The 24353-nt window shown below is 41.9% G+C and overlaps 1 protein-coding gene across 5 annotated transcripts in view; it reads left to right on the top strand.

The window, feature by feature from the left end:
• Window positions 1-9928: 9928 nt before the first annotated feature.
• DDI2 (DNA damage inducible 1 homolog 2) overlaps window positions 9929-24353 on the top strand; it is a 38945-nt gene continuing 24520 nt past the window's right edge. For 2 of the 5 annotated variants that reach the window (XM_074377352.1, XM_010957497.3), the window contains exons 1-4: window positions 10047-10350; window positions 17497-17626; window positions 20581-20817; window positions 22579-22705. In XM_074377352.1, coding sequence (XP_074233453.1) covers window positions 10213-10350; window positions 17497-17626; window positions 20581-20817; window positions 22579-22705 — 632 coding nt within the window. In that variant the 5' untranslated portion in view covers window positions 10047-10212. The other 3 variants (XM_074377354.1, XM_074377353.1, XM_074377355.1) reach the window with 3 other exon arrangements.

The following is a 24353-nucleotide window of genomic DNA, read 5'->3' as shown; positions in this document are numbered from 1 at the left end:
CCCATCAGCCAGATTAGAAAAATTCACCATTTATGGGGCATTGAAAAAGCATTCATGGCGGTCTTGCCCCAGCGGGAACAATCAGCTCTAGAGGTGGCATTGCTCTGGTCCAACAAACCTTAAAAGCAAGACCCAGAAGAATCAAACTATTTTTAAGTAACTTAACTGCACCCCAGACCAAAGCTCAAGGTTTATAGGAATACAAAACTATGCAGCACTGAACAAAGTAAAACTTACAATATCTGGCATCCAATAAAAAATTATCAGGCATGCAAAGAGACAGGAAAATCTGACCCCTAATGAGGAGCCAAATCAATCAATAAAAAGTGACCCGGAAATGACACAGATGTTAGAGTTAGCAGCAAAGACATTAAAACTGTTATTGTAACTGTATTCCATCTGTTTGAAATGTAGAATAGAGTCATGGGATATATAAAGAAAAGATTATAATTGAACATTCAGAGATGAAAAATTTGTGGGGGAGGGGTTATATCCTTTATTTTGGATAAGGCCACTTTATACATGCAATATAAAATGCAAAAGTGTTTTATCTCTCCCTTTCCTAACAAATATGTCAGGCTAGTAATCTACATTGAGTGTGCAAGCAATTAAAATCACTGCCTTCGTTTTTCACCCATGAACTCAAGTCTCCCTTATCTGGTGCATCTAACTGCTTGAACTTAACTCTAGAGCCTAGATTTCACCTTTTTCATTTTGACCTGTCTCGGTCGCTTTGCATCTTGTTCCCGTCAGCTAACCTATTAGTGCTATCTCCTGACTCTATGTCAACTAAACACCTACTAGGCTTGCTCTCTTTGACTTTATCCAAGTTGCCAGTAAAGACACTGAACAAGGCAGAGCACTTTGGCACAACCTGGAGAGATCTCCACTGGGTAAACGTGGCGCCTTAGTATCATGCTCTGGGAGAACTACAATTCTGAGAGTTAAATCCAATGTGATTAAATACTGCCCTCTCCCCCCAAAAAAGATTAGTTAACTTGAAGACAAAGCAATAGAAGTTACCTAAAACTGATAAAAGAATTTTTTAAGAAAGGACAGAGCATCCTTAATCTGTGGAACAACTTCAGGTGGCCTAATACATGTATGTGCACTACGAGACCACAAAGGAGAGAGGCAGTCTGAAAAGCATTTGAAGGAAGACTGGTCAAATTTTTTCCAGATTTAACAAAAAACCATAGCTCCAAGCAGATCAATAAACCCCAAGCACAAGAAACATTAAGAAAAATCACAGTATCATTCTTGAGTCAAAGAGTCTACTGGGGACAGTCAAATCTTTCATGAATGACAATATAATGATTTTCGTTAATTTTTACATATATGAAACCCCATCAGTTTTATAAATCATTGTGCTAGGTTCCTGGTATCTAATTTTTCTTATATCATTTAAAATTTCCTCTCTTTTAACTGGCGCATAGATTGGCTAGTCTTCACTGCTTAGTCTCTGTGTTCAGAACTGCAGGTGTGTTCTAATATGATAAAGCTTTTAAAAAAACCAAAGGACTAGGAATGCTGGGTGATTCGGTGAGAGTCAATTCTGGACCTGGGGGGTAAGTGTGTCCTTCAATGCCAGGAGAAATTTCACCTTTCTATTTAAAAGCCTTTTTAACAACAAAAAGGTTGACAGTTTTAAGCCTGTTATTTCGAATACTGTAAATCTTCAAACTAACAAAATCAAACTAACACACTAACTAATCAAACTAACAAAATAACCAAAATAGAAATTCTATGTAGACTATCAGCTGTTTGTCATTTCCACCCTGCGACTTTTCCTTCGTTATGTAACTGTAAGTTCACAGATGTTAAGAAATTGTTGTTTTGGCCTAAAAACAGATACAGAAAGGAGGCAGTTGTGCTATTAACTAGGAATAGCAATTACCTAGGACTACTGTTATTCCAAGTATGCATCAGGCCAACAGCCTCATCTACACCTGGGAGCTTGTTGAACATGCAGAAACTCAGGCCCTGCTCCAGACCTGAAGATTCGCAATATGCATTTTAACGAGTTCCCCCAAGTGGTTGCTATACATACTCAAGTCTGAGAAGCACTGATGTCTGGCAAATAGTTTCTCTGATTACGTATCCTTATGCATGAAAAAAAAAAAAAAAGGTTAGCGAAACCTGCCCACTTTATTTCACAAGTTAATGATTATAATGAAAGAAGAAAAACCCAATCCAAATATGTTAGGTACAGATGAAACAGCAAACTTTCTAATAAGCAGTGAGCTACATACAAGTCCGTTTTTCTGGATTAAAAATGCTGAACAGCACCTAGACCTAACCCTGAAGCTAGCTCTAATCCTGCAGCTAGCCCTAACCCTGCAACTAGCCCTTACCCTCCACATAGCCCTAACCTTGCACGAAGCCCTTACCCTCCACATAGCCCTAACCTTGCACGAAGCCCTAAACCTGAATCTAGTCCTAACCCTGAACCTAGACATAACCATGCAACTAGCCCTAACACTTCATCCCTAAACCTGAACCTAGCTCTAACCCTGAACCCAGTCTTAACCCTGAACCTACCTGTAAACCTATAACTAGACCTAACCCTGATCCTTGTCCTAACCCTGAAACAAACAAAAAAAGCTGAACAGCAAGAAGAATATTAGAAATCCCAAAGATGAGGCCTTTCTTTTTTTAGTGTTAAATACATAAACTTTTTAAAAAAGTATTTTACTCTTTTCACTTCTGTGAATATCTTTTTTTAAAAAATAGAAATCTGTGTCTCCAGTCTACAACTACTCAAAACACAATCGTTTCAGGAAAGAAGCGTAGTACACAGAGACCCTATTTCCCTTTTCTGGCCAAAGCAACAAGCCTAAGCATTCACAAAAGCCGCAAAGAAGGAAGCTGCAAGATGCCACGCCTTGGACCAGGAACTAGTCTCTCGCCAGCCACTGCCTCAGCCACAGCCCTGCCCGAACTAGAGAGTGAGCGGGTTCTCTCCAGCTAAGCTTGCCAAAGCAGCGTCGACCGGCCTACCCAGGGCGGCCCTGCTGCACCCCAGCCGCCGACCTAGTCCCGGAGGAAAAGGAGCCCGCCTGACCGCGGACGCCCGGACGCCCTGTTTCTAGGCTTGAAGACCCAAGGGGGTCGGGGTCGCCGTGGGGCTCCTGCCAGAAAGAAGGCAGCAGCCGCAAAAAAACCCTGGGCGAAACCAGCGCGTCCAACAGGATGGGCCAAGTCTGAAACTTCCACTGCTACCTCGCGGGATAAAGCCACGCAGTGCAAACCCAGCCTGTCCTGGGGTCGCGTAGCAACCAGGAGACCCCCCCACCCCCACCCCGCGCGGACGCCAAACATTGGCCGCGCGGGTCACATGACTGCCACGGCCCACAGCCACGTGATGCGGCGCAGGCGCGTTTCTGCAAGGCTCTGGGACTGCGGGCGTGGTGATGGGGGTGGCGAGGCACTGCCTGGGGTTTCCGCTCTGGCATCGTACGAAGTCCTGGCCGTGGCCGATGTGACCAAAGAGAAGCGCAGCTTGCAGTTGAGGCTTTTGTGCGCCGGCTATAGCGAAGCGACAAAACGGTGCTAAATTGCGCTCATGAGGCTAGTTTGGTCGTGCAGGATCATTTCCTGAAAATAAGACTCCTCATGTTGAAATCTGCCTCCTGTAAACAGAAAGTTCTGACCACCCGATTCAGCACCAGCAAATGTTAAAATGGCAGGAAGTTTCGTGACAGATAAAGGATGAACATTAGGGCTATTAAAGATATTGAATTGGGCGTATATTCAGCTCTGGGTAGAAGATACCGCATCTGAGGCTAGAGGAGTTTTTGTTGTTGCTGGGGAGCGGGGGTGGGGAGGGCTTTGGAGGGCTGATACTGAAGTAGTTATTGGAAAGGTAGAACTTGTGAATATAGAGAACTAATTCAGTTTCTCATGAGCGAGGGGCAGAGCGTAGTTATCCACAGGTCAGTTCATGAACTCTAGGTCTCAGGATGTGTGGGCATCCTGCCACAGGCCTGTGAGGTCGGGGGCGGGGCGGGGGGGAAAGGGATTTGAAAAGATAATTGGGGTGGGATCTTATTTTCAAAACTGCCCAGGAGTTTGTTGGCGATCCTTTCATTCTAATAAACTTCCCTCTAGCAAGCAGAGGAGCTTAAAGGACTATATACACTCTGGAATACAAGCACATGCCTTGTAGCCATCCTTGAGTCCTCTTTCACACCCCATATTCAGTGCATCAGCAAGTCCTATCGGCTCTACCTTCAAAATGAATACAGAGTCCATCTTCACTTTTCAGTACCTCCACACCTCCACCTGGTGAGGTCCCCAGTGATCTCTCGCCTGAGTTATTGCAATTGCTTTCTAATTAGTCCACTCTTGCCTTCCTCTGCAAGTTAGCCAAAGTGATTTTTAACACGAATGTCACATCATACCACTTCTCTGCACAACACGCTCCTGTGGCTTCCTGTTTGAGTCAGGAAAAGCCAGGGTCCTTTCAATTACTTACCACATAATCTGGACCCATGGGCTCCTTCTCCTGATTCACTGATCTCCAAAAGTGCTATTCTTCATGCTGTTCCCCCAACATGGCAAGTATACTTCTGTATTTAGGTCTCAGCACTTGCAATTAACTAGGTGTCCACATGATTTATGCCTTCATTCATCTGCTCGGATGTCACCTTATAAGACAGGCTTGGTGTGACCACTGTGTGTAAAGTAGCAGCCACGGTGTACCCCAGTTCCCCAACACTCCCAATCTGCTGCTTGCTTTTTAAATTTTCTTTATAGGACCTACCACCACCTGACACATTTTCTGCGTTCTTTTGGGGGTTTTGTTTGTTTTAGGGGGGAGGTAATTAGGTTTATTTATTTTTAATTTTTTTAAGTGGAGGTACTTGGGATCAAACCCAGGACCTGCTGCATGTTAAGCATGTACTCTACCACGCAGCTATACCATCCTCCCCATTTTATATGTTCTTTGTCTACCACCCCCTACTAGAACTTTAAGCATCATGTAGATAGGCACTTTGTCTTGTTGCCTGCTGTACCACTAGGACCTAGAACAATGTCTAACATGCAGTAGGTGTCAATAATTGTTGAAGAAATGAATAAATAAATCGCCACCACCCCCCCAAAAGAATAAATGGTCTATGTCCAATATGGTTCTGCTGCTGATTATGGTGAGAGGCCCAAGGTTGTTCCAGGTGGCTAAAAGACTTTGAACATATCCACAATACTGCAATGATTCTGACATTGGCAGTGCCCACCCTCAGAATGCTTTTTATCCACTTTATATCTTAAAAGCTGGCTCTATACTCTTAGCTATGACACCTGAGGTTCCTCTACAACTGTGATGTGGTGTCCCAAGAAGAAAGACACTCAAGTTTCTCTTGTAAAACCAGGAGTTTCTTGAAGAGGAAGAAGAATAGGAAAGAAGTTTAACTGTCACAGTGGGTATTGAGCTAGGTATATCAAGGGTCAAATGTCAGCAGAGTAGGTGAAGTAGATCTGTGTCAATCCAGAAGGTTCTTGGGAAAATTTACCTTTCCCACCAAGTCCCCTAAGCTGAGAAATCTGCAGCTGATGATTTATCCCCTATTAAAATGCAAATCCCCTAAGAGAGATCCATATTGAGTTTCTCCTGTCATTAGTACCTTAGTGTGAATTAGTCCAGATCCTGCCTTGAGAGCAGGTTTTGAAAAGCAAGTGAAGAAATAGGAGCACATGAGAACTAAGAGGAGCAGGTGGAGAGAAGGTTCAGGAGCCAAGGAAGGTGCAGAAAGCTGAGCTTGCCAAGGACAAACTTTGGCTTCTTTTGTAGTTTTGCCCAGGGCTGACTTTGGTAATCAAAGAACATATTGACCTCCAGCCCCAAACTTCTGAGTAGGCAAATTATGGCTTTTGAAATTACAGCCATAACCTGAAATGAATGTCTTGCTAGCCCAAAGAGTACAAGGTGCATCAGAAACGGAGAGGAAGAGTTGACCTAGAACAAAGTGGAACTGAAACGCGATCAGATTTTAGGAAAGATAAGCAAGAAAGGAAGGAGGCATTGCATTATACATATGCACATGATCCTAACCTAAGAAATAGGAAACTGAAAGAGAAGAGTTTTTGTGTTAAGGTAAAATGAATAAAATGGAGCACCAGCTGCTATCAGTTGACATCCCAGAAACAATAAGGTGACACAGGCTTCTTTGAGCAACTAGAAGCTGATGGGGAGAGACGGTTTTAAAGAGCAATACTTATCTGCTAAAAACAAGCAAAATTGACCTCACCAGATGCCAAATCTATCAGTACCTTGATCTTGGACTTCCCAACCTCTAGAGCTATGAGAATTAAATGTTTGTTGTTTAAGGATAAAAAAAAAAGCAGGTCACAGATATCAAACAAGTACTTACAGTGTCTGAGAGTTTGGGAGATTTAATTCTACTGCATAAAGTTTTAAAAACCAACTAGGGTGGATGCCTCTTTACTGATTTGAACCCAGCAGTAGACAGCAGCTTTGCTGGTGGGGGCCAAATGGTGTGGAAAGTCAGGGTTTTGTCGCCACACTTAATGTGCAGGCAGAGCATTTGTGTTCTGGTTAAATCGATGTTTTCACTCTTAGGGATTCTTCCAGTTTGGAGAATCTGCCATTCACTAGCTGAGTGAACTTGGGTGAGTTAATTAAAATCCCCACACCTGTTTCCTTACCCATGAAATAGGAATGAATACTAATAGTTCCCACCTCTGAGGGCTTTTAGAAGGAGAAAAATGAGGTCTTACATGCAGCAGTGTAAAGTCGAGTGAGACTGCCTGGTTTGAATTCTGGAGCTGCCATTTACTGTTTGTGTATTCTTGGGCAAGTGACTGACCCCTTTCTGTGCCTCAGTTTCTTCATCTGTAAAGTGGAGATACTACCTCATAGGATTTTTGTGAGGATTAAATGACTCAACACACATAACATGCTTAGAGGAGTGTCTGGCACAAAGTGAGCCAAACAAATGTTAATGTTAATTCAGTAAATGTTAGCAATCATTTGCAAGGTTCTTGACACACCGTAATGATCAAGACATGGGTTTCGTTCTTCTTGGCAGCCCTGCTTGTCTAGGTCTTTTCCACCCCACTGCAGACTTAGAATTAAAGACTAGAGATGTCACAGGCCGTTTGTGGTCACAAGTAATAGAGGTGCAAAGGCCATCTCATAGAGTGATGAGAGAGAAGTGGGAGTCCACTCTGGAGCCAGATCCCAAGAGGCAACTGAGCAGAGTCCAAAAGGGGTGACGCCCAAGAGGAAAGGAGCTGATTGGTATAAAGCTATGGGCTTATGTTAGTTAGGATTCTTACTGGTTGAGAATTTTGAAAACCATGAGTCACAATGGTTCAAGGAAAAACTTATCTTCTCAAATGCCCATCAGCTACAGAATGGATGAACTGTGGTATGTTCCCCACACAAAATATTATACAGCAATGAGAAGGTACAAGCTATAATTACATGCAATGATATGAAAATAAAACCCACTTAATGTCGAGTGAAAGAAGGCAGACATAGGACTATAAATTGTGTGAGTGTGGTTATGTGTGGTAGAAAAACAAGCAAAACTAATCTATGCTGTTAAAAGTCAGGATGGTGGTTACACTTGGAGGGGGGTGGGGAGGGAGAGTTAGTGATTGGAAGGGAGGATAAGGGGTGTTCAGTTTGTGAAAAAATCACACTACACACTTAAGATACATGCACTTTTCTTTTTATATATTATACTACAATTAAAAGTTCTCTTTTTTTTTTTTTTTCAGTTTACTGGCTGTGCCTGTATTCAGTGTACCAATTCTTGTTCTTCATAATAAACCACCCCAAACTTTGTCATGTAAAATAACTATTTTATTATGCTCCCAGAGTCTGTGGGTCAGGAATTGAAAAAGAACATAGCAGAGGTGGCTGCATGATGCCTGGGGCCTCAGCTGGGAAGATTCAAAGGGTGATGATGACTCAACAGCTGGAACTGAAATCAACTGAATGTGTTTGCATTCATGTGCGTGGTGGGTTTTCTCGGTAATTGGCTTTGATCTCAGCTGGGTTGTTGCCTGGAACATCTACACATGTTCTCTCCATGTGGTCTCACTGCCTGGGACAATTTGGGCTTCCTCACAGCATGGCTGCTGGGTTCCAAGAGCAAGTGTTCCAAGAGAATCAGGCAGAAGCTATATTGCCTTTTATGACCTAGCCTCAGAAGTCACACAATGATATTTATGCCAGAGTCCATCTGCCATAATTCAAATGGAGGGACATATACCCCATCTCTTAATGGGAGGAATGTCATGATCACATTGTAGGAAGAATATACCAAATGGAAGATACTGTCCTAGTCATCTTTAGAAAATAAAATCTATCACATCTGTGCACCTGAGCACCAGTAGAAAAAATATAGAACAAAAACTAGTCAATTCATGACTCCAACTTCAACTGAATCCTCGACACCACCTGGCAATCCTACATCATTTCTCTGCTCAACTTGCTTCAATGTACAATGGTTATTTCAAACTTTCTCTGCTGTGGTAGGCACGATGTATGTCTCACCTAAAACCCATTCCAATCCCTTTCTGCCCTGTTCATATCCTTTAAAGAGGTGAGAAGAGCTAAACACTTACTTTCCTGGCGTTTCTTGCATCTGTGACACAGTTCTGGCCAGTGAGATGTAAGCAGAAACCTGCTGGGGGACTTCTGGGCAAGCTCTTGCCTTGAATAAGAGAACAATGCATGGAGTGGAGGCAGCCAGCTGTACCATGAACTTCAGGGAAACGTCAAAAGACTTGCAGAAATACGGGCCCTTGCATCACTGGGTCACTGAACCAGTGCAGCCATCTACCTCCAGTCTTCCTATTCTGTAAGAAAAATAAACCTTCATTTGTTTCAACCATTGATAGTCAGGCTTTCTGTAGCTGATAACAACCACCCTTCTCCACCCCTCTCCTTCCTCCACCTTCTCTCTTCATTCTCCACGGATGACCTTCCCTCCTCCTTTACCCGGAAAATGTTTCAGCTGGTCATTTGCTTATTTTCTTGCCACCAAACCTACCTACACTTACCTGCATGTGTAGCCATGCTGTTCCCTTATAAAAGAGGGGGTCCCTACTCCATGGATGGGGGAGTAGGGAGTCAATAAAGAGATACCAATCTTGCATCCATTTTATCTTCCTCTTCCCGTTTTGGTTTTCTGACTCATTCTCGTGTTTTGGGCTTCTATCTCTCTCATCTTAAACAGGCCATTAAAGTAGCAAATATTTTATCGAGTGGATTCTAAGCTGTGCCCAATAAGGGCACTGCACTAGGTCCTGGGGTTCGCTAGGGATAGGAAAGAAACCGTCCAAGTAGAGGGAAAACTATTTACGAGGCAGAGGAATGGAGCATAGGGGGAACTGAAAGTCAGTGTGGCTGGGACGGCAACGTGCAGAAAGGGCTCAGGCGGCAAGGCTGAAGAATAAGGCAGGGATCAGTGAGCCGGGGTTCTACAGAGGAGGCAGGGGATTTAACGATTTTGCCTTTAACCCTGTCTCATCGGGATAAGAAAAAAAAATTGGTATCTCTGAGCCTCAATCTCTGTTTCGGAAAATATGTCTTAGAACTATCTGCTTAGTTCTCAGTCTCCTGTACTAGCTTGAGGGTGCATTAAGGTCAAAGACCTGTATTTTTACGCATTTTTGTACCCACGTGGATATCTGTCAGCAGGCACTCAATAAAAGCCCGCTGGATGAATAAATGAGATTTTGGAGTCCTCCACAGATGTCACTTATTAAGTCAAGCAATTAATACTTTTTTTCCTCCTAATTCCGTCCGGCTTCCTCGCCCGCCCTCCCGCCGACTCCCCTCCCACGCCCACTCCAGTCCTCTCCTAGCTTCCCGCCTCGCCTTCGCAGCCCGCCCCTCCGCCGCACCGAGGAGGGAAACGGGGAGGGCCAGGCGGGCTTTACGGCAGCCGCGTTGCGGCGGGGCGGGGCGCCGGGCGGCTGGCGCGCTTGGCGGCAGCGGTGGGAGGCAGGCCGGCAAGCAGGCAGACGGAGTCGCAGGCGGGTGGTGGCGGCCGTGCTTGCTGGTGAGGGCGGGAGGGAGTGAGTCACTGAGTGTGTGTGAGGGAGGGAAGGAGCGAGCGGGTGAGCGAGCAGCCCGCGTCGTCCGCCCGCAGCACCAGCCAGGCCCTGCCGCCGCCGCCGCCCCGCCGCCCTGCGCTGAGGCCGGGCCGAGCCGAGCTGGGTCGGGCCCGGGCCATGCTGCTCACCGTGTACTGTGTGCGGAGGGACCTCTCCGAGGTGACCTTTTCCCTCCAGGTCGACGCCGACTTCGAGCTGCACAACTTCCGCGCACTGTGCGAGCTCGAGTCCGGCATCCCCGCAGCCGAGAGCCAGGTACGCCCGGCGGCGAGCGGGGCCTCCCTCCGGAGCTAGCCCTCCCGCCTCGGGGCCTCACGCCTTCCCTTTGCTACTGGTGAGGAATTGGGAGGGGTGGAGGGGAAGCAGGATGGCCATTCCCAGCCCACCCCCGCATCCGGGAGGGAGCTGGAATCGGTGTGCTTCCCGCACAGACCCCGAGCGTGGGGTGGGGTGCTGGGGGAGGGAACGGAGAACCTGACCCCAGACGCACCCGCTGCAGCCTGAGGGGCGCGCGGACTATTGGGCTGCGCGCCCCATCTTCTGGCTCTTTGGTCCCTTCTCTAATATCCCGAGTTGAGAGTGTCGTCGTGGACCTGAGAAGAAGCCCTAGGTTTGCAAGACTTCATACAGCCTGCTTCCCCAACCAGAAATACCAGTTTGGATCCCTGTGGTAGATGTTCATCTGCTTTTTTGGAGAGGGTTCCTGCCTAAATAAATGTAATTTATATTTAAATGTCGAGATTTGCACCCTAAGTGAAGGAGAAAGTTTGAGACTTGCACCACTTTGTTTTGAAGGCTTTGGAAATGCTCTTGTTTTTAAAAGTAATTATTAGTTCAGCTGAAACTCTTTCTCTGGTTTCTTCCCTGGTAGTAGGCCAAAATCCCTCTCTTTCAGGTCACAGTTGAGAGTTTGAGTCAGTTCAAAGCTCAGTGTTTATGAGGATATTTGCTTAAAAATGGCCTAGTATCTTCTCAGTGTGATTTGGTCGTTTCGTTTCCCTTTCCCTACCGGAAAGAAGTTCAGCTTCTTTTGCATTTTAAATAAGCAACGTTTTATTATCAAAATGCTTTGAGGCTGCCACCAAACGGAATTGGTGACGGTAACTTTGTGGCCTTCACACTAAAGCATCTAAATCCTGCCCTGGTAAGTGGACCTTGGAGGATGTAGTCTAACCATTAAGAAAATTATTATAAAAGTCCTCCAACGCCCCAGAATGTAAATCTTGATTTCCGACTGCAGTTATGAAATAGTTCCAAAAACTATTGCCTAACTACAGTTTGTTCTGCCCTGTGTTATGATAAGCAAATGTGTCAATATTTTGTTCAGAAGTGAGTATGATTCCTTTACACTTTGGACTTTAGAACCTTGGCGTAAACTCAATATCAAGAAAGACTATTTCAGGGCACAAGGTATCACTCAAATAACACAGTCTGGCAAAAGGTGTTTGGCAAAAGATGTTGGTAAAAGGGATTTTTTACAACTCCTATTAAAAAAAAAACTAATCCACAAAAACTCAAACCAATTCCTGTCAATGAATCCTTCAGGTAGAGAACTAAAAAAGCACAGTTTAAGTAGAGAGGGAAAGTCAACCCATATTTTTGAAAGTGGCTTTTTCAATTGTTCTCTTCTCTCTGGCTGTTCTGTTATCCTGGTTATAATCATCAGCTGGTAGAGGAAATAAAAAATTTAAATTCGTTTTGTTGTTATTAGGGCTTGGAAGAAAACTAAGATTGTGATTGTCTGTATTCCTACACTTTTTGAGATGACTGTAAACAAAAATTTAAATTAGAGAAGGTGTCAGATTGAAAGACAATTGTATGGTCAAGGCAGGCATTGCCCTGCTAGCTCTCGAGGTTAGCAATACCTTACTGACTGAACAATTAAGCTGACTCTAAATTCTTTCTTATTCATTTGGTCAGTGTTTTGGCATTTATTTCCTTCCCAAGCTAGATTAGCATATGGAAACCTGGGCTCCAACTAGTGTCAGGCCTGTATTACCTAGCCATAAACAGCTCCTGTTTTTGAAGTTTGTTCTGTTGGCTCCATTGTAACCTAACACAGTTTCTATTTTAGGATGTCTGGTGGTCGGTTATCTTTCAGTTGCTTACCCATCAGGCAGGAACAGGATCCACCCTAGACACTTGAGTCATTTCCTTTCACCCAATCATAATAGTAAACATCATTATAATTTCTATGTACGAATACATCATCTTCACTTACTTGAGGCCTCCCTCCCTCTGCCACCTTTACCTCCCAGAGTTCTCCCATGTTACAGATCTCCCTTCTTCCCTTCCAAAATTCCCCTGGTCTCTTTACCTCGTTCCTCTTCTTTATCTTCTCTGTTCTCAGTCCTTCACCTCCATTTCTAAAGGGAATTTCTTTTGTATGTTCCTGGCTATTTCCTGTCATTGTGTGTCCAGACCACTGGTCTCCAAACTTGTCACATATCCCTCTGAGTAAAATGTTTTGGAACATGCATCTTTGTGATGTATGTAATAAATAATACACATGAACTGATGTTATATGCAAATATATGCATGTGTATTACATGTACACATGTAATGTTAACATCAGTTACATTATGTACATACCTTAGGTACATTACAAACAGGCACAGGATAGAATTTAAGGAAGGATGAACTAAAATAAATGGAAATGAAAATTCAGATTATTTTCTGTTTTTTTTCCTACATCCTTACAGTACTGTCTTGCATATCTACCCCACATTAAGGTATTGATTTTACATAAGCATGCACTTGGAAAAAGTGTTAATTTTTAACAGCTCTAGTCTGATTATAGTAGTTATAATGCAATGATAACAAATTTAGAATAGACACAGTCTCTACCTGTACATGTGATTAAAGCTGGGCATGTTCCATCTCTTAATACAAGTGTGGGCTTGGAAGCCAGGCATGGCCCTGTTTGATGCTTTGATGCAGACTTGGCCGGAGGAACTTCAAACAATTATAAGAACTTAGCTTCACTTGAAATTAATATCTTTGCATTTTTGAAACACTGTTATAATTTGCCCCTGTAGGTGGCACATGGTAAAAAAGTGTGCAGAATGTGTAAGAACTCTCAAATGAAAGGCATATTTAAATACCAAATAATAGCAGTAACTGTATGATCCTGGAAGTGCAGCTCTGCACACAGCATGATCTATGGTTTGTAAAGCACTATTTTAAACCAGTAGAAACTGAAAATTTCTATTGTAGCTGATTTTGGCATGTTTATTTTCACAAGTAATTTTCATGTATTTCTTTTCTGATAAATACTACATATTCATTATAGAAAACTTGTAACATTGAAAAGGATTAAAAAAAAGAACACAGTTACTTATTGCCTTATAACTCAGAGATAACTGTGGTTACATTTTAGTGTTTTTTTTTTCTTTTTTTCTTCTTACATAGTTAAAATGTATCTATTAAGCATGTAGCCTGAACTGTATAAACAATTTCATGTCTTACTTTATTCAGTCAACGTTATGTTGTCAGCATTTTCCCATAACAATCCAAATTCTTGCAATTTATAATTTTAATGACCATACACCATACCATCATATAGATGGACTACAATTTATTTAATAATTTCCTTATTGCTGGGCATTTGGATTGGGGAAAATTGGAAGTAGTTATGAGTAACGTTTCCATATTTATCTGTGTACATAAGGCTTTGTCCCCGTTCCTGATTATTTTCTCAGGATAAATTCTTAGATATGGAATTGCCAGGTCTTTTGAAAGGCTTTTAGTAACTATTGCCAAATTATCTTGCAGGAGGGTTGTAAAAGTCAAGCTGACTATTAAATGGGATAGTATGTGCAAATCACTTGGCATATTCTGGGCTTTCAGTTAATGGCAGATACTATTATGAAGCCATTCAAATGTGATTCCAAGGGTTTTGTGACCAGTTTATGGTCCCTAATGCTAGAAATGTGTTGTTGTGATCCCTGTTGATTGATGGTGCTCATTTAGAGAGCAGAAGACATTTGACATCATGCTTAAAGGTCCTGGAGTTGTATTAATTAATCCATTGTTAACGTTGGTTAAGATTAGAACGGAGTCTCTAGGGTGCCTCCTCTGGAGTAGGTACTGGCAGTTGGGCCGGTTTGGCAGATTAAGACTTGAGCTTATAAATTTACCTGCTGTGTGTTCTTACAACTGTCAGATCTTGAATTTTGAGCCTTATAACCCTTGAACTGGGTATTATGAATGGTGGAAAGCGTCACCAATGCCATTACCAAAACTCATTTTGTTTTGACTGGTAGAAATTTGAAACCATTAGTCTACTAGATACTCATATTAAGTTAGAAAATCATTCGGTTTTATTCTGGGACTTCAGCTGCAGAATAATTGTCTTTCTTAGACTCTTAAGCCTATTTTAACAACAACCGAGAAAGCAGTTCTTTCGGGCAGTTATAATTTCAGCTAAGCTATTGTTTATGTCATCTGTGTCCTTGGACTGGAAGGTATACACCTGCTGCTTCGTCAGCGTGGAGAATGCTTGCTCTTTACCCACATTCTCCAGTCTAGTATTTTTAGGAGATTGGGACAGATTCATGTACATGTACATGTACATGTTAGATGATAGTGATTACCTGAATCTTACATTTTTGTTAAATCTGGCTGCCTTCTTTTTAAAAAATTATATTGCCTGCTGAGGAAAAACTGTTTAGCTGCACAGTGATGGAATGATGTATGGCATCTGTAAAATGGGAGTCCAAAGAGTGAGGAGTTGGTAGTGCTCCTTTCTTCAAGTTCAGGGCGGGGGGTACCTTGAGCAGTGGACAGTGTTTTGATCCCCCTGGTGAAGAGAGGCCCTTGGTGGTGATGGATGGCTTAATAGCTCTTGTAAAGGTCACCCAGCTAATTTACTAGACCACTTTGAACTTACGTTTGGGAAAGTTGTGTGTGGTACTAGGCAAGAGTGTGGGCTTTAAAAGTCAGGCAGACGAAGTTCCAATCCCAGTTCTCTTCTTAATGTACATAAAATGGGACAGTTAATGTCTACTTCATAAGATGATTATGAGACTGAAATGAGAGGGTATGAGGAGTAAGTGACTGTGAGAACCTAGTAAGAGGCTAGTTCTTAGTAGGAGCTCACTCAGTGGTAGCCATCTGCTATTTTGATACGGCTTTCCATGTAGCATTTGCAGCCTGAAGATAATTCAGTCATCTTGTGGATGGGAGCATTCCAGTTCTCCTGAGTTTGGCTTCTTTTTGTTGTTGTTGTAGATAAATAAGTGTTCTCTTGTAAGTATAGTTAGAATATGTAGACTGTGTGTGTCTCTAAATATACTGATAGTTGAATTTCTGACCCTGGAAAATTAAGGAGTTGGCCTTAAATCACTGGTACCTTCATTAAAGTGGCTTCACAAAGTTGACGTCGCCTTGTAGAAGCTGCCTGCATGGCATTTCTCTTGGCATGCTTCTTTCTTGCTGCACACCTCAACCTGTGACACTTGTCACTTCAGGTTTGTGGTGGTTTTTCAAGAAATCCCACAAGTTATACAACTCTCAGGTTGTGTTGCAAGCCGTCTATGTTGATTCTGGTGTGCTTTTACTATGAGGTACATGCTTACATAAGGGAGTGTGAATGAGTTGAAAGGGTAGCAGTTACAACCTATCGTAACATGTTTTAACTTTCCAGGTGAGAGAAAAGAACTAACAATACTTTTTCTAGACCTGTGTAGAACTTATATAATTCGACCTACAAACTCTGCAAATCAATTTTCTGCTCATCCCCGGAAGTATTTGATTTTGGAAGGAACTAAATTCAGTTTCTGGTTCCATTTCTCGTGTCAGTGCAAATTCTGAGAGCAGATACGACAGGTCGGTTTTTTTTTTTTTTCCAGTTTAAATCCTGTATTTTCAGCTTCTATGTCAGGCAGTCTTACTATGAGAGCTATGAGGACACGTGAGGAAACATTGTAAATGGTAGTGTAGCAGAAAGACCTGGAAGGGACAACTGTAATGGTTATCTAGCCCCAGCTGCTTGCTTGACGAATGGGAAATGTGAAGCCTGGACCAGCTGAGTGGCGGCCGGCCCTGTCAGCCAGGACAGAACTCAAGTTCCTCAGTTTGCCAGTAGCCTGGTGAAAAAGTGAATCGTTAGGAAGAAAACCTTTCAAAGCCTGAGCTTATTCTGAATGGCCCTCTACGGAGTAGGTCATAACGCAGGGTAGGTTTTATGTTCTTTTGTGGTAAAGTCATAGTATGCCCTTTGTGTGTCCCTTTTCTTTCTGCAGCAGTGTTTCATCTATTTTTATGCTCTCAGGCTTTCTTCAGTGTTTGATTGTACATCGTAAAAATCTTTTTATTAGTAGTACATCTCCAGTCCTTTTTTCCCATCTGTGTTTAATTGTTCTTTTTTTAAATTTCTTCCACTTTTATCTTCCACTCATAAAAGTGATAAACATTTGAGGGTGGTAAAAGGAAGAACACAGGAAGAGTGGTATTTGGGATTCTTTTAGACTTGCCAGTGTGCAAGATTATTTAAAAGTGGACATATAGGGATGTCAGGTACTGCAGGGTGACTAAAGTTAACACTGTCATGTATTTGAAAGTTACTAAGAGTAGCTCTTAAAAGTTCTTATCACAGGAGTAAAATTTGTAACTATGTGAGGTGATGGATGTTAATGAAACATTGTGGTAATTATTTAACAATATATACATATTTCAAATCATCATGTTGTACAACTAAAACTAATACAGTGTTACATGTCAATTGTATCCCACTAAAAACTCATGGGAGGGGGAGTGAACATATTATTCAATAGTATTGTAATTAGCATTCCCAGAGTAAATCACTCCCATTTCCCTCCCTGTATTAAATCTAAAATTATCTACTTCTATGGATTCATTTGTCCTTTAATTCAGCAAATACTTGAGCATTCCTTATCTACCAGGCCCTGTTCTAGGCATTCGGGATATGGTGAAAAAAGTCTTTGCTCTTGGAGTAGCTTACATTTTAGTGGGCAGAGAGACCCCACTGAAGAAATAAATAATATGGGAGGTGAGGGTACATTTTAAATAGGGTCATTAGAGAAGGGCTCTGAAAAGGTAGTGTTTGATCAGAGACCTTAAAAAAATAACCTGGGAAAGAACATTCATCAGGAAGAGAGAACTACAAGTGAAACAGCCTTGAGGGGGAAGTTGCTGCTGTCATTTGAGAAACAGCAATCACGGTGTGAGATGAGGTCATAGGGGAACCAGGAGCTAAATTGTTTGGGCCTAGTAGTTGATGGGGAGGATTTTGGCTTTTGTTCTAAATGTGATGGGAAACCATTGGAGGGTTTTGAACAGGGAGTGGCATTCTCTAATGAAGAGGAAAACTGCAGTCTTTCTGTTCTGTGTCATGTTACTTCTCAGTGCTTTATAGTGTTAAATCTTTTCTGATTGTAGATTGTCTATGCTGAAAGACCTCTCACAGATAACCACAGATCACTGGCTTCTTACGGCTTAAAGGATGGCGATGTTGTGATTTTACGACAGAAGGAGAATGCAGACCCTCGACCTTCGGTGCAGTTCCCAAGTAAGACGTCTCATGATGGTTTGCAATCCTGACAAGCATTATTAGTAGATAGCATAGTTCAGAGTTTTGGATTCGCCTTGGATTCAGACTGCCAGGGTACAGATCCTGACTCTGCCGCTTGCTTTCTATGTAACCTTGGACAAGTTAACTTCTCTAAGTCCATTTCCTCATCTGTAAGATGGGTCTATAATTAACCCCAACCCCTGGAGTTGATGGGAGAATAATGAATATAAAGCCTTCAGCACATAGCGAGCCCTCAATAAATCTTAGCCTTTGTTCTTGTTATCAGTGATGATTTTATCCTTGGGAAGGACTTGAGAGGCTACGTATGCCAGTGATTCCTGGCTGACTTTCGCTACTTTGTGTCTGGTATTCAGTCATAGGCCTTTGCCAAGCATTTTACAGTCAGCCAGGCACTTGCACCCCATTTCAAGTCACCTTATAACTCTGTTGTAGGGGAAGAGATACCTCTTGACAATGTCTTTTTGTTGTTGTTTTTTGGGGGGGTAAATTAGGTTTGGGTTTTTTTGTTTATTTATAGAGGAGATACTGGGGATTGAACCCAGGACCTTGTGCATGCTAAGCATGCACTCTACCACTTGCCCCCCTACCTCTTGACAATTTCTTATTATTAACAGATGAAGCTCTGATTTTAAATAATTTCTTCAAAGTTGAAAGCAGGAGAATTATAACTTGGTGCTTGTTTCATTACTGAGCCTTATGAACGTTGAACAGCTGGACTACCAGATTCTGATTTTCCCCCACCAGCTCTGTTAATCATGTAGAAAGAAACTGTTATTTATCTTAGATGTTCCATCCAGGATAGGCTTTTATAATCTAGAATCTGCATTGGGAGTTAGGAGGTTTCTGTGTCCCTGAAATAGTGTGCAGAACTGTTTGGGTGTGGGCATGTGTGCGTTTGATGGGGAGAGGGTCCATAGCTTGCTTCAGATCCTCAGAGGAGTTTATGATCTACAAAAGTTTATAAGCTAAAAGTTTATAATGTGAAACTACTTGATGAAATGTGTTAGTTTTTTTCCCATTCCCTACCATGTTCTGATTGATTTCTTTAAACAATGTTTAGCCTCTAGGTCACTTGGTTTTAAAGTTTATGTAACAGCTGGTAGGTGTCTGGGTGATGACAGACTCTAGTTTAGAACACAGTGCTTCCATTCAGCATGAAATTGGAACTATAAGGGAACATCAGGCACTGTTCCTTTCAGATGTGGATTTCAGTTTTTCCTTGGGGCTACTGTTAAACTCTAGAAAGAGGAGTGGTTCAAGTACATCAATTAATAGAAACCAAATCTTCCTTTGGTTAATTTGGTGAAATTGTTAGTTCTGGAAATTCACTTTTCTTTCCTCCTGTGCTGTGTCAGAGGGACAAGAGAGCCAGTAGGTTGGGGAAGGGAGAGGATCTGGTCTATAAGGTAAACAAGTTTTTCAAAATTATTCTGAAGCGAATGGACTCTCAAGATAAGTGTAACAGGGTTGAAGATAAAATTTCTCAACCCACAAGGAAGGCCCACCCATGTGTGTATTGCTAGTTGACCTAGATTAACTACCTCATAAAGATCATCTTAAGCACTTCACATTTCATTGGTTTGGAAGTTCATGCGCTTGTACACATGTTCGCACACACATGCACATGCTTGACAGCTGAGGTCTGTTTGAAGAAAGCGCCTAGTTCAACCCATGCTAAAAGACAGAAACTTGACACCTGAGTTTAAACATTCCATTTTTTCTACTTAGGGTCCAAAAGTCTTCAGGATAGCACCAGACTTGGGACAAGTGCAACCATCAGATATATTTTGGGGTTGAAGAAATGTGGATTCATTCATTCACTCCTAGCCCATCATTCTACCTATACTTAGGATTTTATGGGGTTTTTTTTTTCCCCTTTTTTAGAATACAACCCTTTTTTCAATAACAGCTTTTACTGAGATATCATTCGTACTATATAGTTCACTCATTTAAAGGGTACAGTTCAATAATTTTTAGTATATTCAGAGTTGTGCAGTGTATGATCAACTTTAGCACATTTTTTTCATCATCTTTTAACAAAAAGTCTCTACCCATTAACAGTCATTCCCCATTTGCCCCAACACTGCCTAGCCCTGGGCAGCCATCAGTCTACTTTCTATCTCTGTATTTTCCTATTCTGGACATTTCATATGAATGGAATCATACAATATGTGGGTCCCTTGAGTAAAGCTCCCTTTTATTTTCCTTTCATTTTAGTAAGGTCGGCTCACCCTGGAGTATGGAACCTGGGAGTGTGGCCTCTGAACCTGTTAAATCTTTTGGTGTTCTCAGCACTGAGAACCTATACAGGTTCCTTTTCTTTTTTTCTCTCCTGTGAAGTAATTGCACCCACTGGCTCCCCAGGATGTGAGAGGAGTTAGCAGTGATGCACAGATGAAAGTGTAAATTCAAAGAACTAATATGTGTGGCACAGACTTGTAGAAGTTAACATCTAACATTTATGCTTTCAGTTGATACGTATCGTATTTTTTACCCAAGGTGTCAGGACTCTTTGAAGCATATATCGGAGCAGACTAGGATTTTTCTTAGGAACCACATCCATATTTGTGTGGTTATATTTGAGACTGGCTTTAACTTTTTAAAGACATAATAAATAAGTAAAAACTTACTATCCTGGGATATTTCTTATAAGCCAGAAATTTGGGATTATTACCATTGTCTGCCTACCCCTACTTCCACCCTCCACCCCCTGTGCCCCTATTTTTCTATTCTTTCCTACCTATTCACTCTCAGACTGCAGACTTTATATTCAAACTCAGCATGAGAAAGAAGGGAGAGGGCATTCAGAATGTCTACAATTACCATCTACTACTATTACGTACCACGTATGCGTAAACCTGCCATTTCTTTCAGATACTTGTTTTCATGGAGTCACTTAAAGTAAACTTTAAATCGATTTTCCCCAACAGACTTACCCCGAATAGACTTCCGTAGTATAGCCGTGCCTGGCACTTCAAGCTCCCGGCAGCGCCAGCCACCAGGAGCACAGCAGTCCCGCTCATCTCCTGGAGAAATAGCTTCGTCTCCTCAGGGCTTGGACAATCCAGCCTTGCTCCGAGACATGTTGCTGGCCAACCCCCACGAGCTGTCCTTGCTGAAGGAACGCAATCCACCCCTGGCAGATGCTCTGCTCAGTGGAGATCTCGGTAAGCTTAGAAAATTGGAAGGCTGTCAAGCTGACCTGAGGTGGATAGTTGTGCTACAGCAGATGTGGAGAAAATCAAGCAACTGGTGTGTTCAGCCCACTGTATCACGTGCTTTATTACCATATTAGTTCGTCTGAGAGGTAAAGTAGTGCTGATGTCAAAGGCTGAGTTAATTGGCAATAGTGGCAGAATTTTAGGACCACGTAGGGTGTTGAAATCCATCTCAGCCAGACCCCTTTGCTTCTCTTTTTTCTAATTTTAGCAGCACATTACCCAGGTATTGATTTTTTTTTAATTGAAGTATAATTGGTTTACAGTATTGCATTAGTTTCAGGTGTACAGCATAGTGATTCAGGTTTTTTGTTTGTGTTTTGTGGGCTTTTTTTTTTCCCCCAGATAATACTTGTGATAACCAGGTACTGCTATTTTAACCTGTTTAGTTAGACTCTCAATTAAAGAGAGTACCAATTAACCAGCTGATGCCAACTGAAATGAGTTTAGTTCAGGAAAACAAGTAAAATGCCATGCCTGTATGGCAAAATGCAACCCCTCTATTCTCACTCACCTCAAGTTTAATGCTGCTGGGGTTGGATCTGTATTTGAGCTATTCTTGCACTTAACAGAACATTTATTTTTAGTCTTCTTTATGAATAAAGTTTTCTCTGTAGATTTCTCTGATTTTACTCCTAAGTTTATGAAACCTTACTGAATAAATTTTATATCATAACAGATACTTAATAACTCATTCCTCAATAACCATTATTAAAATTTAGGTAATATTTACCTACAGAGATATACTTGGATTTTTTTTCCTTTTTTTTTTTTTTTTCCTGAAGAGCTAAAATATTTTAAGTATATAGTTTGTTGGATTGTTGGGTTTTGACAAACTCATGTAACCACCACCCCAATCAAAATATAGAACATTTCTCTCACTCCAGAAAGTTCTATTATGTTCTCTTCTAGTCAGTTTCCTCTCCTAGAGGCTACCACTATTCTGATACTTATTACAGGTTATTTTTGCCTGTTTTTGACCTTCATGTAAATGGAATCGTATAGTATGTCTTCTCTTGGGTGAGGCTTCTTCCACTCAGTTTTTTTAGGTTCATCTGTTATGTGTAGCAGTAGTTGATGGGACAGTTATCTTGGTTTCTTTAGTTTCTTACGCAGTGTATCTAATTGCCAAAGACCATGATGATGGCACTTCTATGTTTATGCATTAGAATGTACTCATATTTAAGAAATAGCAAAATAAAGGTAGTTCTTGCAACATGCATCTTGTAGCAAGCAATGTTTTCTCCTTACTAATTTTCCTGCTTGGTATCTATCAGGTAATATATAGATAGGCTAACAGTAGTTTGCTTATAATTTATCCACTTTAAGGCAGAGTGTTGTAAAGGAAGTGAAATTAGAAGAGGAAAAGGGGGATAGTAGTGCTCTGTTTTATGTCTAGGTAATAGGATAATACGGGCAATGGGGAGGAGTCATTTACCCACTACACAGATAGTCATCCCCCACTGATTTACACTGAAAAGTCATTATTTCTGAGAAGATATTTGCAAATACTTTATTTCCTTACACTAAATTTAGGTGAAGAAGTAGTCTTGCCTCAGAAACTAAATCTAACTGCTCATTTAAAATGATTTTTAGGCATCCTTTTGCATCTCTCACAGTTTTATTTTGAGAAATTGTTTGCTGTGGAAGAGTACTAATAAAGAATGAGAATATAGTGGTTCTTAAGATTTTCCCCCCTTGTTCTTGTAGAGAAATTTTCTAGGGTCCTAGTGGAGCAGCAGCAGGACCGAGCCCGGAGAGAGCAGGAAAGGATTCGTCTCTTTTCTGCTGACCCTTTTGATCTTGAAGCTCAGGCAAAGATAGAAGAAGATATAAGGTAATGACCCCTTGGCCCGAAGAGCAAGATTTAGGGAGTCCAGATCTCCCAGACTTCAGGTGACCTTGTGTCAGTTGGGCATCTGCTTTGCGGCAGATTCCTTATTTTGAATCTGAGGTAGTAGCTTCAGTCTTCTGGTTTCTTATCTCCTCTTCCATTTTTCCTTGCATTTTGATTTAACATTGCAAAGTGATTAACATTCACTTAATGACTTTCTCTTCTAAAATTTTCATATAGACTCCCTGACTAGCCCCAAACACTTTTTCCCCCCCAAGCACATTATTAAGGCAACTGCAGGTAGATGACCCCAGGACTGAGCAGAAACCCCCAACTTGGGGACACTACTAGGCTGGCTACACAGGCTGATTGGGATCTCTCTCCTTAGACATAATGGGTGAGCTCTGATTAAATCCAGGGCTTAGACATGATTGGATTAGAGATAACTGTACAAACAGGAACCTTATAGTCTGTTTTCCTTCCACAGTTCTTGTGCTGGCCTCAGCAGATAAACTAACTGCAGGACTTGTTTCTAGCTCCAGATTCTCTAATGCTGTGGTTCTCACCTGAGGCAGCATTAAAGTCATATGAGAAGCCTTTAAAAATGCAGGTGCTTAGGCTTTACTCCCAAATCTGATGAATCATAATCTTAAGAGGTGGGGCCTAAGCAGGTACAAGGTTACTAATGCCATCCTTGGTCCCATTACTAGCAGTCAGTCCCTTTGAAGAAAAGAATGGCTGCTTTCCCCCATCCCAGATTCAGTTTTTGTTGCCAATTGTGAAGGCCTTAGTGTAACTGAGAAGAAAATAACTGACGATAACTGCTTGTCACTGTCTCTGGTTACTTAAATGAGGCCTAACGTGGTCGTTATATTACACTGTCAACTTGGATGTCAGATAAAGGTTTTCCTGTTTCTCTGGCTATATTTGAAATCAAGAAGTGTAAATATGCCAGAATCAATTGACAGCCGTAAGCCATCCACTTGTGTTCTTGTTGAATAAATGTTTCCACTGATTGTATCTGATACTAACAACTATCTTTGAGAAACATCTCAGTAGTTAAAGCTGTGCAGAGAAATAGGAAGATATTTGTGTTTTCTCGACTAGACCACATTGCAGCTGTAAAGGAACCTGACATAACTCACGAATAGTTGCATTCAAGCCAGGAAGCAGGAGGGGTGGGAGGGAGAGTGGGGAGGCATCATAGCCAAACCGTGACTCCGAGCTATTAGAAGAGAAGTGAAATGAGGCATATCCATAGGGCTCGTGTTTCTTCCCAGGGTTGAGGTAAAGGAACTGGGGCAATGCACGTATTCTTTTATGGGACAAAGCCTTGTGCCTGTAACATGACACAGAGTCCGGGATAGCCAGAGTAACTGGTATTATCTCAGAAGATTTTCTGCTGAAACTTACCTTGGTTGGAGTCAGTGCAAGGTCAGGAGTGCACAACTAATTTTAGGTTATTTTTAAATTTGGTAGTGTGGCCTAGGAGAAAGGCTGTGTAATTATATAAAACACCTTGGAAGTTTTATTTGGTACGCTACACCAGTGATCACATAGGGTACATGTACACTGAGGTGTATAATAGCTTGCATATTTGCCTGACTAAACGAGTATGCCTTTGACTTTCTGAGAAGTTTAACATTTTATT

Source organism: Camelus bactrianus, chromosome 13 (assembly GCF_048773025.1).
Source record: "Camelus bactrianus isolate YW-2024 breed Bactrian camel chromosome 13, ASM4877302v1, whole genome shotgun sequence".
NCBI classification, from domain to species: domain Eukaryota; kingdom Metazoa; phylum Chordata; class Mammalia; order Artiodactyla; family Camelidae; genus Camelus; species Camelus bactrianus.
The sequence above is the reverse complement of the archived record's forward strand: the minus strand, read 5'-3'. Positions and strand labels throughout refer to the sequence as shown.